The sequence below is a fragment of the Pinus tabuliformis genome, chromosome 7 (assembly GCF_031772625.1).
Source record: "Pinus tabuliformis cultivar Carrire ecotype Pingquan chromosome 7, CPIR1, whole genome shotgun sequence".
In the NCBI taxonomy this organism is placed as follows: Eukaryota; Viridiplantae; Streptophyta; class Pinopsida; order Pinales; family Pinaceae; genus Pinus; species Pinus tabuliformis.
Genome location: NC_142293.1, coordinates 1378380835 through 1378395303, shown reverse-complemented (window position 1 = coordinate 1378395303; position 14469 = coordinate 1378380835). Strand labels below are relative to the sequence as shown.

Below are 14469 nucleotides of genomic sequence, written 5' to 3'. Positions count from 1 at the left end.
TATATGCCTTCAGTTGCAGTTAGAAAATCTCTAAGAAGATGGTGGATATGCTTTTATAAAAACTTTTTACTATGCAAGGGGTTCCAAATGCTAGTGTGCTTTAAGGCTCAACCAAAGGGAGAGGAAAACTGATAGCTTAAAGAATGCATGTTATTATAGAAAATTGATCTCTCTTAGAAGATGGGTGAAGATGTCCATAATACATATACAGTCCATGGGTAGAAAATCTCTTATGACATATCATAAAATTTCTTTGCTTGTTCATGGATTGACGAGTTAGAAGGAAAATTAATTCTTTGGTGATTTACTCAATGGAGGAAATTGCGAGGACATCCATGAAGTTTTATCTTTTAGTGAGAGTAGCATGATAAAGATGTGGTGGGTAAGACTAGTAGTGCTAATATTTATGCATAGCTGGTTAGGCCTCATGTGACCTAATTGTAGATGATTGTAGTCTAAGCAGAACAATATTCGTAGTTGACCAAATGCAAACATGGGTAGAAGACTCTTGTGAATACCTTGTGTCATTTTTTTATAAAGTTTGCTGTCATGAGGTGGTATTGACATTACAACAGAATGAAATATCAATGCTTGTGAGGGGGTTCATTAGGTTAGCAAGCATGCTTGTCAGCCCTTTTTGGGGCTTCCAATATTTATCATCTATATATATCAATATATTCTCTCTTATGCGGAAACATTTACTTACAATCTTAAATTAAATCCCATTGATTTATATACAATTTTTCATCCTTGATTGCCCATGATCTGGTTTATTGATATTGGTTCCGCTAATAACAGATTTTGAGCTGTTAATATATATGCTAGTAATCTTATTTGGAGTGTATTCCACAGAGTTGTGTTTTGAATTTCCAAAATTTGACTGAATGATTTATGTTGATATTTTTTATTCGATTTTCTCACCATTTGTGGTCGCCTAAAGAATTCGAGCTTTCCCTTGTGATCCTTCTAGGCATCTTTTCTGTTCACTCGTTCACACCCCTGGATTCATTAATTATATCGAGGTTTTTGTGGTCTGATCCAACTACAATAATTTCAAGATTCATCCTGGATTCGTTTTTATGATTTTGGTGACATTATCTGAAACTTTTCCTTAGTGCTGGTGACAAGGAATTTCAAATGAAGTGTTTCTTAGCTATAATTTGTAATTCAAAATCTACTCTAGTTTAAACAAAAAATTAGTGTGAAAAAGGTATTCATGTTTACATTGGTGATTTGCAGCATTTTGAGCCCATTGCTGAAGTCAGTCACATACAGGGATGGTCCTCAGGATATATTAGTACAACTAGATGATCAAGAAGCAAGAGAAGAATTAATAGAGCGCCTTGAGTCTCGCTTTTTGTTCCTGGCAGCAGATACTAGAGCCACTCTAAGGTAATGGAGTGGATTTGATAGAAGAAGAAACAAAATTGGACATGGGAGCACTTCATATACTGACCTAAGCTTGTAGATTTATCTTTGTGTCTAGAAGCTAGAAAAGGAAATCATGATGATGGTGGGAAATGAAAGTTGTAGCTTTGAAATTTATTATGAATATGAATTGCTTATGTGGCCTGCAGTCCAAGATTTTCTTAGATATTTTCTGACAGTGGTCGTAGGCCATCTTATCACAAAGTGTTACTTCAAGTGAGGAAGAAACTGAATGTTCCATGCTCAACCAAGTTATCAACTGAGGATATGGAGGCTGAGATATTCCTTCACTTACTGCATGAATATTCAAGGTATCACTGGACATTTTGTCTTACATTCTTTGCTTCTACGAAGTCTGATTCCTGCAGTAAGACTGATTTTATCCTCCTCTTGCTTGAGGTTTATATCCAACAACTTGTTTTCGATGTTCCAGGATTTTCCTTCTCCTTTATTGGTAGAAGTACAAAATAAATTGAAAGCATCCACATTAATTTCCATCAATGTTGCAAACACTGTGTTGGTGAATATATTGCCAATAGTTCAGAAAGTAACAAATATTGGGAAACTTGGAAATACAAAAATATTGATTTTTTATTTCAACTTTTTAAACTTCTAAAGTAACAACAACATAAAATAAACTTATTGCCACATAAGTATGAAAAGAAATCTGATATATAAATGTAAAAGATGTCTAGTGATACATACATAATACATCAATACCAATTCATGTCCCAAGTCCTGACTCCTAAGCCTCAAAATATCATCAAAAAATATAATATCTCATCATCATGAGGCATATATAATGAAATCAGATAGATAGACTATTGATTCCATCTACCCCTTTTGTGGGCAAAGGTAATCGCTATGTTAATGGCCCTTCCTCTAGAAGAAGAGGCCATGGGGTTGATGTTAGACTCTAATGTTCTTTAGGAGAAGAAGGCCCTAGGGCTGGAGCTGGAATTTGTTTCCCTCTAGAAGAAGAAACAACTAGACTTTGACATCCTTGCTAGTGTTATTGCTAAGTCCAACTCCCTGTGTTTGTGATTGTGTCTTTGTCTGTGAAGATGGTGGCATGCTTTCACTATCAATAGCCACCTCCTATAAAGGTGTTTCCTCTAGAATTTCCTTCTCTTCCCACTCTCCCTCGCCACTACCTCTTATGCATTCCCTTATAATTAGTTAGGGGTCAACTCCATGATAGGCCTCTCAGTGTCCACCCTCCATGAAGTAATGGTGTCAATCCCATCCAAAAATATGGCCTTTGTTATCCCTCATATTAAATGAGGTCTTGTCCCAGATTGTAGAATCTACCCAAGTATAGTGTGTTTGGAGCAATGTTGCACGAAGCAGGGGCGTTTGTTGGAAGCGGATCCGCGGAAGCATCGTTTCCCAAAAATTTAGGAAGCAAAGCGTCTCGGAAGCATCTACTATATATATATATATATATATATATATATATTTTTTTTTTTGCATTTATATTAAAAAAACATCCAAAATACCAAATTAGTTGTAGAAGACATGTAAACATGCATATTTTTACATAAATCAAGATAGATATGGCATCCATTGTACATCAATGATTAATTATTCCAGCATCAACCATCTAGAATATAGATTCCTCTTCTCTTGCCTAGCCTTTGCTTGTACTTTGATTGTTTAGGGATATTAGTCAACATTGCCCAATTTCAAACGACCTAATCCAAGCCTTATAATATGGTAGAGAAAGATTAACATGCCTGATCAATGATTTTGACTTGAGTGAAGGGTACTTTTTTGGTAAGGCCGTGACAATGGAGTTCAACAATCAACAACACCAACATTGCGATACATATAGGGCTCAATGCTCTTGATTAACTGCCAATCACAAGCCCTCATCCATGGTATAATTCATTGAAATGCCACATTCCCATTGATCATAAAAGCTGTTAAGTCTGCTGAATTTTGAATGGGATATGAAACTCTATTTTCTCCATATGAAGTCTGATGAGGTTGAAACTGCTCTCAAACATCTTGAGTCATTTCATGGTAATGTTAAAAATTTAAGTAGCATTCTCGTTTATCTTTCATTTTCATCCTTTTACTTTAAGAATTTCACATTACCATTAGGGAGCATCTAGGAAGCGTCTAGGGAGCATCAAGGGGCACCTTGGGAGTATTAAGACAGCATAGTTCTTTAGATAACAGTTCGAAATTTCAAAAAAAAAAAAACAAAAAAAGCCTCACAGAACCATGTGAACCGTCCACCTCTCGGATCCGCTTGTGATCCGCGGTGTTGAGAAATCTAGGGTATTAATATTAGTTGATTTCTCTTCCATTAGTGACTACTTGTGAATGCCTTTTACTTGTTTAGATTAGGATCTTCTTTATGTTAGATTCTTGGTGTTCTTCTTCATCAAATAGTGACCAATGCATGAACATAAATAGACAAGAGACACAGCGTGTAGGCTATGAGCCAGGGCCAAAATCTCTCACTCTTTGACAGGAAAATCCACACAAATTCCTCTTATAGAGATTCCAATTGACAAATACCAAGACCAAGACCCTTGACCTATTTGCCACTCCAAGATCAAGACACATGTTCTCTGGACAGTCAACCTTCTTCTTGACTCTTCTTCCACTTCGACCTTCTTAGCATCACCACTGAGATCTTCTCACTGTCTTCACATCGAGATTTCCTTTATACTGATATCTTTCCTCTTAAGGTAGCATTGAGACCTATACTGAGATCCCACAGAATCACTGTGATATGCAGTTCCTTCATAGCACTGAACAATGGTCTTTGTTATGACACCAAACTGTGACTTCTTCTTGAAACTGTAGCTTCTATGTCCTTTCCGAAATCATGACACCAAACTGTATGCATCACTGTAGTTACTTATTGAATTACACAGGGATCCGAATTTATCACTGTGCTTGGATACCCGAATCATATTCCCTGAATCTGAGGCTTCCTTCATGGCACCGAAATGACTGTGATGCAATCCGAACTGTCTCATATCCTTTGACTATCACTGTAATATGAACTGCAGAGGGATCCTAATTCCCTTGACAACACCCAAACTCTGCCTTTGTACCTTAGTCCGAGCTCCTTCTGTTTTCTCATCCGAATTTTGAGATGTCTGAGTTTTGTGTCACTGTTCACCGAAGTCAGAGAGGCATCCGAACTTGTCTCTGTCCATCCACCGAAATCTCAGAGCTAGATATCCAAAATTCTCTGTGTAAATGTGAATACCCTTTATGCCTATATATAGTGGTCTGTCATATATATAAGCCAACATGTCATATAACGAAGGGATGTGTCTTATTAGGTGAGCCGACATGTGCTATTTAATTCATCTGGAGGCTGACTTGAATAGGAGAACCATGTGCTTGTCGTTGGAGGGCTTCTAGACACTTTAATGGACTCATATACATGCTCAAGAAGAGCTCTTCATACATGACATTAATTCTTTTGACTTTAATGACAAATCCTAAGGCTCTCAATGGGAGCATCTAAAATAAAATCACTTGCTCATGAAACCCATGAGGCAAGGCTTACAATAATAATTTTATTTTATTCATTACATCATTTACAAAACTCACAATTACATGTCATTATGAAGACCGAACCTAGTTACACTTTTCAACACGTGGCGAATACATGCTCGAACCTCCACGGATCGGGCAGTGGGAACCACAGATTGGGCCCCCGCGGATCCAATTTTCCAGGGATAGCCAAAAAATGGCGGAACCGCGAATCAGATTTTTTGATCTGCGGTTTTCTCGGAGGATCTGTGGCAGATCCGTATGGGACGCGGTTCCGCCTCCTGATTTTTGGTGGGGGGGGAATGGATCCTGCAACTTTGGTTTGGAGTATATTGACTTTGGAGCCTTTATTTATGGATTATCACCTTGGTGGAATCATCATTCCATATGTTTGATCTTGATGGAGTCCTAACCTTGATGAAAGTTATACATTCTTGGTACTCATTTGTTGACCCTTAGGTCATGCATTGAGAGGGAAACCTATCAACTAAAGGTTTTCCCTAAGTTTTATGGGTCATTATGGATTTGGTTGCTCATTAAGTTGATGCATTAATTTGCTCGACATGTTGGCATTCATATTGGTCTTTGTGCCCAATGGAGAGGAACACCATCCACTTAGGGGTTCCTAAGGTCTAGGCATGGTATTAATTGAGTTGTGCATTGGCATAGTTAGATTATTGAGATATGGTTTGGGGGAATGCCTTACCCTAGAAGTCTCAAGTGTTCACCTTGGTTGATCACCTTCATTGCTTGAGGAGTTCTCCAGTATAGATAGCTTTCCTTGGGATCCTTGATGGTTTGTTGTAGATGATTAGAAGCTTCATGCGGAGTGCTTGACTTTTGCACAATTTTATAAAACACCCTCCTTATTTTGTAATCTTTGGTGGTTAAATATGGTCAAACCCTCATGCATTTGCAGACTCTTCTAGAGTTCCCTCATTCTTGTCCTATGGTTTTGAGATATTTGATGGTATTGACACATGGTTTTGAGGTTTTCTCACATTGGTTTAGTGGAATGTTTCACTTTTGATGCACATTTTCCTAGGCTTTCTCTCTTTGGCTCTTTGAATTGAGGAAAGTTGGTTGTTTGCACATGGATCTATGCCTTGGCACATTATTTGAGGTTGCTCCATGGTCCACCCTTGGAGGCTATTATAACAACTAAAGGGGCCACTATTGCAGACATATACATAAGATCCCTTGTTTGATGAGATTTATTCTTTTCTTAAGGAGCTCCCTATGAGAGGAGGTTGTACTTGGCCCATGTTCATGTGTTTGCACACTTATTAAGGAGGAGCATTCGACTTGGAGGCATTGATGGAGGATTGGTTTTGTTCATTATGAGGCATCCCATTTTTGCACATATTCCTAAGTTGTGTTACACCTCATATTGTATGAGCTTCCATACTATCATTTTCATCACATTGATTGAGTTTGTTGTTGGTCCCTGTTGATTTTTCAAGTGCAATAGATACAAGCATTAATTTCTGAAGCTCTGATAATTACTTCTAATGATGTAGATCTTCTTTTAGCAATCTCAGATTATTATTAAGCAACTACACTTCAGAAATTCAACCATAAAAGCGCAAGGACAATAGAGATCACAATACACAAAGAGAACACAAGATTTACCTTGGGAAAACCCCTTGGGGGAAAAACCCAACAACCTTTTCCTTAGAGAAATTTTTTAGTTCAACAAGAGATACACCTAATACTACTAGTCAACTATGAGGTCAAACTGACCAACAATGTCGTGGTCAAACCTGGTAAAAAACCCTCTTGTCAAGTCAATCTTCTACCCTTCAACTTCGGCACTCTCTGATCTGCCTAGGCTGAATTTTCGGCCTCCCAAAATATGCCCTGAAAAACGCCCTTGCTGCCCAGAAACTAACCAGAAAATCACACGTGCGAAGTAGAGAGAGAGAAAAAATATTTTGAGATGTATTCGTCCTTCTTGTCCTTCTTTGTCCTTCTTCTTCTTCACTTGGATGCCTAGAATATGTCTATTGTGTGAGAGATTGAATGGTTCTTGGTGGAGGAGGTCAAATGCTCTATATATAGTGTTCAACTTGTTTGAATGGGTGTGTCTCTGTACTGGGGCCTACTTGACAAGTATGGAGCCAATAATTTAAAATTTTTGCTTTTGATACCAACATGAAGAACATGTCGTATAATAATTCTTTCAAGGGCTAAACAATGAAAAATGACATGAAAAACATGTCTTACAATTTCATTATATATTTCAAGGACTAAAATATAAATTATGAAGATCGACTATAGCTACACAATTCAACACTCCCTCTTAGCTAGGGAGGTATTCATAATGACTAGACAAATGTTCTTTTGTTGACGAATTTCTCAAGAAAAGGTTGTAACATATTAACAAATCATCATCATTATTCAATCGCCATAATCAGGTCAACAATTGTGACGCATGGTAAACCAATAACATCAACCAGTTACTATAATCTGGTCAAACATCTTTGACACATGGTAAATCAACACAATCAACTATTACCATAATTTTGGTCGATACCTCTGACCTATGGTATATGCTCACCCTAATCCTGGTCGGTACTTTTGACACATGGTACATCATTTAACATCAACTAGTCACCATAATTCCAGTCTATTTGACACATGGCATATAGATTAGTCTTGGTTCACCATCATTCGGGTCAATATCTTTGACACATTGTGAATCTCCAGAGGCCACACTCTATTTGAGTAATTCAGGGCTTGATACTAAACGATCCTGATGCTCCAGGACCATTCTTCCTAATTCGGGTCAACATACTTGACACAGGAAGAATGACTTCGTCTGTTGGACCATTTTCCCTAATTTGTGTCAATATACTTGACACAAGGAAAATGTCAGTCCATGATGCTATCTCATCAACACTTTCTCTTATTGAGAGAGGCATTGTCAACAAGTCCAAGTTTGTCCCTGACGTGTACAAACTTCGCTTTGGACAAAGGTTTTGTAAGAATATTAGTTGTATGTTCATCAGTAGAGACATACTGGAGCTTCATTGCTCCCTTCTGCGCCATGTCATGGATGAAGTGGTACTTGTCATGGAAAACTGAATTCTTTGTTAGCTTCACATAGCTTTGATTGTCACAATATATCACGGTCGGTTCTAGCACCTGATCAAATAGTCTTGCGAGTAATTTCTGAAACCACAATGCTTCACAACTTGCTAAATTGGCTACAATATACTCTACCTCGGCAGTGCCGAGTGCAACATATGTCTTCTTCTTTCTCATCCATGAAATCATAGCAGAGCCCAAACTGAAGCAACCTCCAGATGTACTCTTTCTGTCATCAACAATCCTTGCCCAATCTACATCTGTGTATCCTTACAGATGTATCTCATTGTTTGAGACATATCTCAAACCATAATGAACTGTACCATGCAAATATCTCAATACATGCTTTTCTGCAATCCAATGATTGTGTCTTGCTTCCACCTAGAACTGGGTTAAGGTATTCATTGCAAAGCAAATGTCCATCCTGGTATTACCAAATACATTAATGAGCCAATTAGCTTTCGGTACATGGATGGATCTACGAAATCTGACTCAGAGTCTTTCAACTTTCTCAAATTTGCCACCATGGGAGTTGCCATCAATTTACAGTCCACCATCGCAAACTTCTGCAGGATCTTGATAGTATACTTTCCTTGACCAAGGAATATTTTACGAGGCTTCTGCCATACTTCTAGTCCCAAATAGTAGTGCATCAAGCCAAGATCCTTCATATCGAATTTAGAAGCAAACTCCCTTTTACACCTGTTGACCCCTACTGGTCAACTACCCATGCAGTGCACCCCGTCTTTTCTTGACAAGAAGAAGCAGCACCTGATCAGCATGTCCGTGCCATCCTGCCATCATCAGCAGTTTGATCTTTCTGATTGTAAACCCAGTCTGCATGTATTAACTGTAAATAATCTTAGCAGACATGAAGTCATGTATGTAATTTGCCTAGGTGGACCTAACTTTCTGATGATAATCTACGTCCCGGAAGGTTTTTTGTCTCACCGATCCACGGATCGGCAGAGTTTTCCTTCAAACGCTGATTTAGCCGGGAGAGTGTTGAACTGCTAGATTATCGTGTGGATCAGAGTGTGATCTCATTTGACAGATTAATATAATCATAAAAATGAAGCAGACTGACAAGTCAGGATCTTAGAATCAGTTTTATTGTTCTGTGGGCTTTTGATTTTCTTGAGCAAAGAGGTGGTTCATCCTTTAAGGCAATTGATGCACCCACCTGAGAAAGCAGGTATCAGCATGCTAAGGCAAAGGCCCGAAACAGAATCATGCATAGCAAGAGTCAGTCACCAGAAAACTGATCATGATAGAAATTACTCTGCAAAATAGCTTTTCATGGTCAAGTGGCTGAAGCAAATCTGCAGCATTGCTTGATGGACATAAAGGAGTGAATGATGTAAAAGACATGCAAGAGCACCATGCCAGAGTGTTGTGTTGAACACTCTAGTCAGATAGATGCATTTAGAGAGGTTCAAAGGTTTCAGCTACCAGGTGACATCATCCCTTCTCAGCTGAGTCTTATTATGAGGAGGTTGTTGATTCTTGAAGGTGATCCGGACAGACTAGATCAGATGCGGGCTAGACATATCATGTGATAGTTTTGTTTCATCAGTTTTCATCCTGCCAGAAAGAAGAAGCGCTTAGATTTGATGCATCCGTCTTGATTTTGATAGGAAGGAGTCCTACCATATGCAAAATTGGAATGGTACATGACAGATAATTCAGTATGCACTATATTGAACAAATGCATCCTTTGTATCGTATTCCTAACCCTAGTTTTTCATTTTTATTTTTGCCTTAGATAGTTAATAAAAAGAGCTTTCGTCTTTCCTGTGCTTAATGAATAATTTTTTGGGATGGACGCTACTTATTTTTGTGTTGTATGGATGCAGATTCTGGATTCTCACATTCCTGCAAGCAGCAACGTGTCCCAAGTAGAGCCAGATGTTGACCCCTACTGGTCAACTACCCATGCAGTGCACCCCGTCTTTTCTTGACAAGAAGAAGCAGCACCTGATCAGCATGTCCGTGCCATCCTGCCATCATCAGCAGTTTGATCTTTCTGATTGTAAACCCAGTCTGCATGTATTAACTGTAAATAATCTTAGCAGACATGAAGTCATGTATGTAATTTGCCTAGGTGGACCTAACTTTCTGATGATAATCTACGTCCCGGAAGGTTTTTTGTCTCACCGATCCACGGATCGGCAGAGTTTTCCTTCAAACCTGACCCCAAAGCCGGGATTGATTTTGTCATTAGAACTTTAGGAGAATCCTAGTGTGTTGATCTGCTAGATTATCGTTGTGTCGCAGAGCTGGGTGTTTTGTGAGGGTCTGTATTAAATGGGTTTGTCCCTTAAAGATGTAATTTTGTAAAAGTCATGATGTAATGTATCCTGAGGGTCGAGAAATGTTGTAAATCCCCTCATGAGTCCTAGGTCCTAGGTCCTAGGTGATGTTTCCAACGGCTTAGTTTGATGATCCATATTAAAAATGAATAAAAATAATAAAATAATAAAAAAATAATAAAAAATTAAAAAATGAAGCAAAAACCCTAACTAATAAAATAATAATATTTTAAGTTAATAAATCGACGGATGAGATCAAGAGATGTCTTGATCCTCATCAACGGTCGAGATCAGTTCTACATGGATCACCCAAAACTAGCCGTTGGGATCATTTCCTTTATATAGGGTCTTAGGGGGTCATTTCAGATCATTCGATCTGTGAGTCAAAGACTGAAGAAGCTCTCTTGTAAATTTGTTTCTGGTTAATAAAGAAGACTTTGGGGTCCATATCTTGCTGGTGTTACTCTCTTAAAATGCTGTGAGATTGTTTTAGTTTCTGCATATTTTATTTTCAGTCATTGATAGTAGCTGGTTTTCAGAGCATTGTGAGTACAGGTATCTTGCTCACGTGCTAGGGTCTGAATGTTGTAGGTTTTCTGAAGTAATGGCAGGTATCTCCATTACTTCCTGAAATCTAGCAGCATTCTTGCCCTCTTACTGATGGTTGTTTCTGAGCTGTGCAGAAAAACCCTTGTTGAAGAAGATTTGGTGGGCGTTAGGGGAAGTTCTCGGCTGAACCAGCCAACTCCCACAAGCATTTTCTGCTGAGCCCAGTGGATTCTGATCCTGGGTCTATTATTCGGTTTTATTTTTTTGATCTGCATGAGAGAATTTTTGAAGTTTTTTCACAGTGACAATCTGAAATTTCTTTTCTTTAAAATTTTCCTGTTCTTATTGTTAAATCTGGCTGTGAAGGGGCCAAATTTGTAAATTAATTAGCTGTCTTAGGGTTTCAGATTTTTTTTGTTCTAGGGTTTCAAATTTTTGTTCAATTTTTCATTAGGGTTTTGTCTATTGTCTTGAAATTGCAGGAACAGGGTCTCTCCAGAGATATCATCTTCAAATAGCTTCCTGCCACCAAACGAAACTGCTGAATGTGTATCTATCTGTTTCACCACTTTCGCTGCTCCCTCCTATTCCATCACTAGCTGCATCGTTTTGCAATCAGTTGGCGGAGACACAGTCGTTGTGCGATACCCTTGAGAAAGTTTGATAGGCATAACAAAGCCAGGCCATCACGTGTATGCATCAGGCAAAGGCTCACATGAAACGGTCCAATTACTCAGCAAATGCCAGCAGACATTCTGTGTGTTGTAGCGAGTAACTTTGGAAGCTGTATTACTTCTGCCTGCCGTCCAAAACTTTCAAGCACCAGAAATTTTCTCAGAAGCGGAGTTTCATCTGAAAGACAAAACTGGGCAGTCGACCATCATCACGCAGGCAGCAAGTCTCAAATCGATTCAGCAAAGACGCAGCAGAAAACCGGTCCAAGCACGTTGCTGTCAAGACAATGTTGATCGGTCCTCAGCGTGAGTTAATGGTGCGTTCCGGAGTCAGGTAGCTCAATCAAAATCGCCAGGTTTTCTTCTTGTGTCTGCGTATCATTTCCGTCGGCGGCCAGGCAGCATCCAAATCGAAGTCATTCGCTGCAGAAACTCCTCAGGTAAGTATAAACTTGCTGGATTATCACCGTCGACTGTTCGGATTTTCAAAAGCTGGCCATCCGCAGGTAAATTCATCGCCGCAGGGTAAGTCGTTTTTGTATACAGTCATCGATTCTCGTCGTCGCTGGTTTGCGTGGTATGTTGTTCATGACGGCCAGGGTTTCAATACGATATCCGTGCTTCAGTTTTGAATGCGTTCCGTCACATTTTAACTCGATTTCCTTCAGTTTCCTGTTGATGCGTTGCGATTCATGTAAATAAGCGTTGTTTAGACTTAGGTTTGTTCATTACTTTGATAAATGCGATTTGCCTTTTCCTCTTTCCACGTAGATTTTGATTTAGTTTAGGATAGTTCCGTAGTTTATTTTTAGATGTTAATTCTTTTTTTAGTTATAGTTTCATTACATATAAATTCAAAAAAATAAAAAATCAAATAAAAAGAAAATGCGTTTATGTTTAGCTTAAATTTCAATTTATTGTTTTAGTTTAGTTTAAAGTTCTTTTTTTATTTTTTATATAGATTCGTTGTTTTAAAAAATCATAAAAAAAAAAATGTGTTTTGTATTTTAGTTTTTGTTTAGTTAATTTTATTTCATGTGTTAGTTTTTAATGTTAGTTAGATCTTAGATTTTTTTAGATTTAGCTTTAATTAGATTTTAATTTTAATTTTTTTGATTTTTGAATAAAAAAATGAAAAAATGAAAAAATATATTTTTTTAGTTTTATTTTTAATGATTAGAATTTAGTTTTAGAATTTTAACCTTTTAGGATTTTTAATTTTTTATAACATTGAAAAATAAAAATTGAAAAAAGATTTAAAAAATGTTAAAAAATAAAAAATTTGTGGGAAATTATTTTTGCAAGTCTCAGGAGCTTTCACGTTATATCTTCATGCTGAGATCTGAAATTTTCAAGTCGAAACACGAAATCCAATGTCTGGTTAATGATTTATGATGCTCATGGTGGTTTAAGGTATTTATCTCTTCAAAGCTTTCAGTTGCCGGATATCGTTTTGATCACATGATTTAGCTGATGATAGATGATTGCTGTTCATGGTCCATATTTTTTTTATATCATTTAACAAGTAATCATTTTAATAACAATCTCTTAAGGCACTGGTCTGCTAAGTTAATCAATTCATCTAGTGCTTATCTCGTCGTGTCTCGTGTCTCCCAACCAACTGGTCGACAGTTGGTCTTCATTATCTCGCAGGGTCTACCCCCCTTAGCCGCGGGAGACAGGCTTAAACGGAGGGATCGGGGATCAGAGTGACAGCCCCCGGTCCGAACGTTGTCGTGCCAATCTGCGCGACAACATTTTTGGCGCCGTTGCCGGGGACAGAGTTTTTCTGTTCTTGGGGTTTCATCGACATTCAGCTTCTCATCTTCTCACCTCTCATTTGAGCTGGCAGATTCAATATTCTGGCATCTTTTCATCATATATCAGCAGCATCTCTTCGGTTTTGTTTCTTGTTTGGGTGGCGACTCCACTTTTCTCATTTTTCCCAGACAAGAATCTTTCCTCGTATCTGCTTGTGGTTTCTTCTTGGATCTTAGAATCAGTTTTATTGTTCAAGTGGCGACTCCACTTCTTTCACCTTTTGATTTTCTTGAGCAAAGAGCTAGTTCTATCATCCATCTGATCCCTTATTGTTCATCATGGATTATTCATTTAAACCATGTCGTTTTACTCACCGTCTCCATGATCTTCCGGAGGAGGCCACTCCTAAATTACCTATTTTTTCAGGTGGTGATCCAATCGCTGTTAGAAGGCATCTAGGCTTGTTTGATCGCATCATGATCATATATTGCAGATCCCCTCAGTTTAATCATGAAGATATCAAAATGCGTTTATTTGTCCTTACTTTAGAAGATGATGCTTTAAATTGGTTTAACAGTTTTCCTAAGGATTCTTTCACTTCTTTAGAAGACATTGTTGATGCTTTTAAAGATAGATATGGTTATCCAAACAGATTGCCTTCTAAAATTGTTGATCAGAAAGAAAGTAATTCAGCTGTTGAAGAAAGATTTCAAGATCAGAATGTGTCATCAACCGGAAATATTGCAGATCATCATAGTGGAAAATCAGGGACAAATAATAGTGAAAGGGAAGAACAAAAGCAAATTATACAAGATCTAATGATGCTGGTAAGAAATATGGAAAGCAATCAAACTAGTCTTATCAATGATGTCAAAACTTTATGCACCCACCTAGAAAAGCGTAATAGGGAGTTGGAGGTCACACAAAATCAGCATGCTAAGGAAATTGAGGCCATAAAAACTAATTATGAAACAGAAATTAGAATCATGCATAGCAAGATGTCAGTCTTAGAGGAAAATATGGTGACCATGAAAACTGATCATGATAGGGAAATTGACTCTATGCAAAATAAGCTTTTAACCATGGATGAGGAAATGACCATCATGACTTTCAATCATAATAATCAAGTG

The 14469-nt window shown here is 37.9% G+C and overlaps 1 protein-coding gene across 1 annotated transcript in view; it reads left to right on the top strand.

Annotated features, from left to right (window-relative positions):
- The window catches only part of LOC149252760 (uncharacterized), a 261286-nt gene that overhangs the window by 86238 nt on the left and 160579 nt on the right, over positions 1-14469 (top strand). Inside the window, exons 4-5 of the mRNA XM_089459804.1 lie at positions 1240-1392; positions 1608-1739. Coding sequence (XP_089315930.1) covers positions 1240-1392; positions 1608-1739 — 285 coding nt within the window. The remainder of the gene's footprint in view (positions 1-1239; positions 1393-1607; positions 1740-14469) is intronic.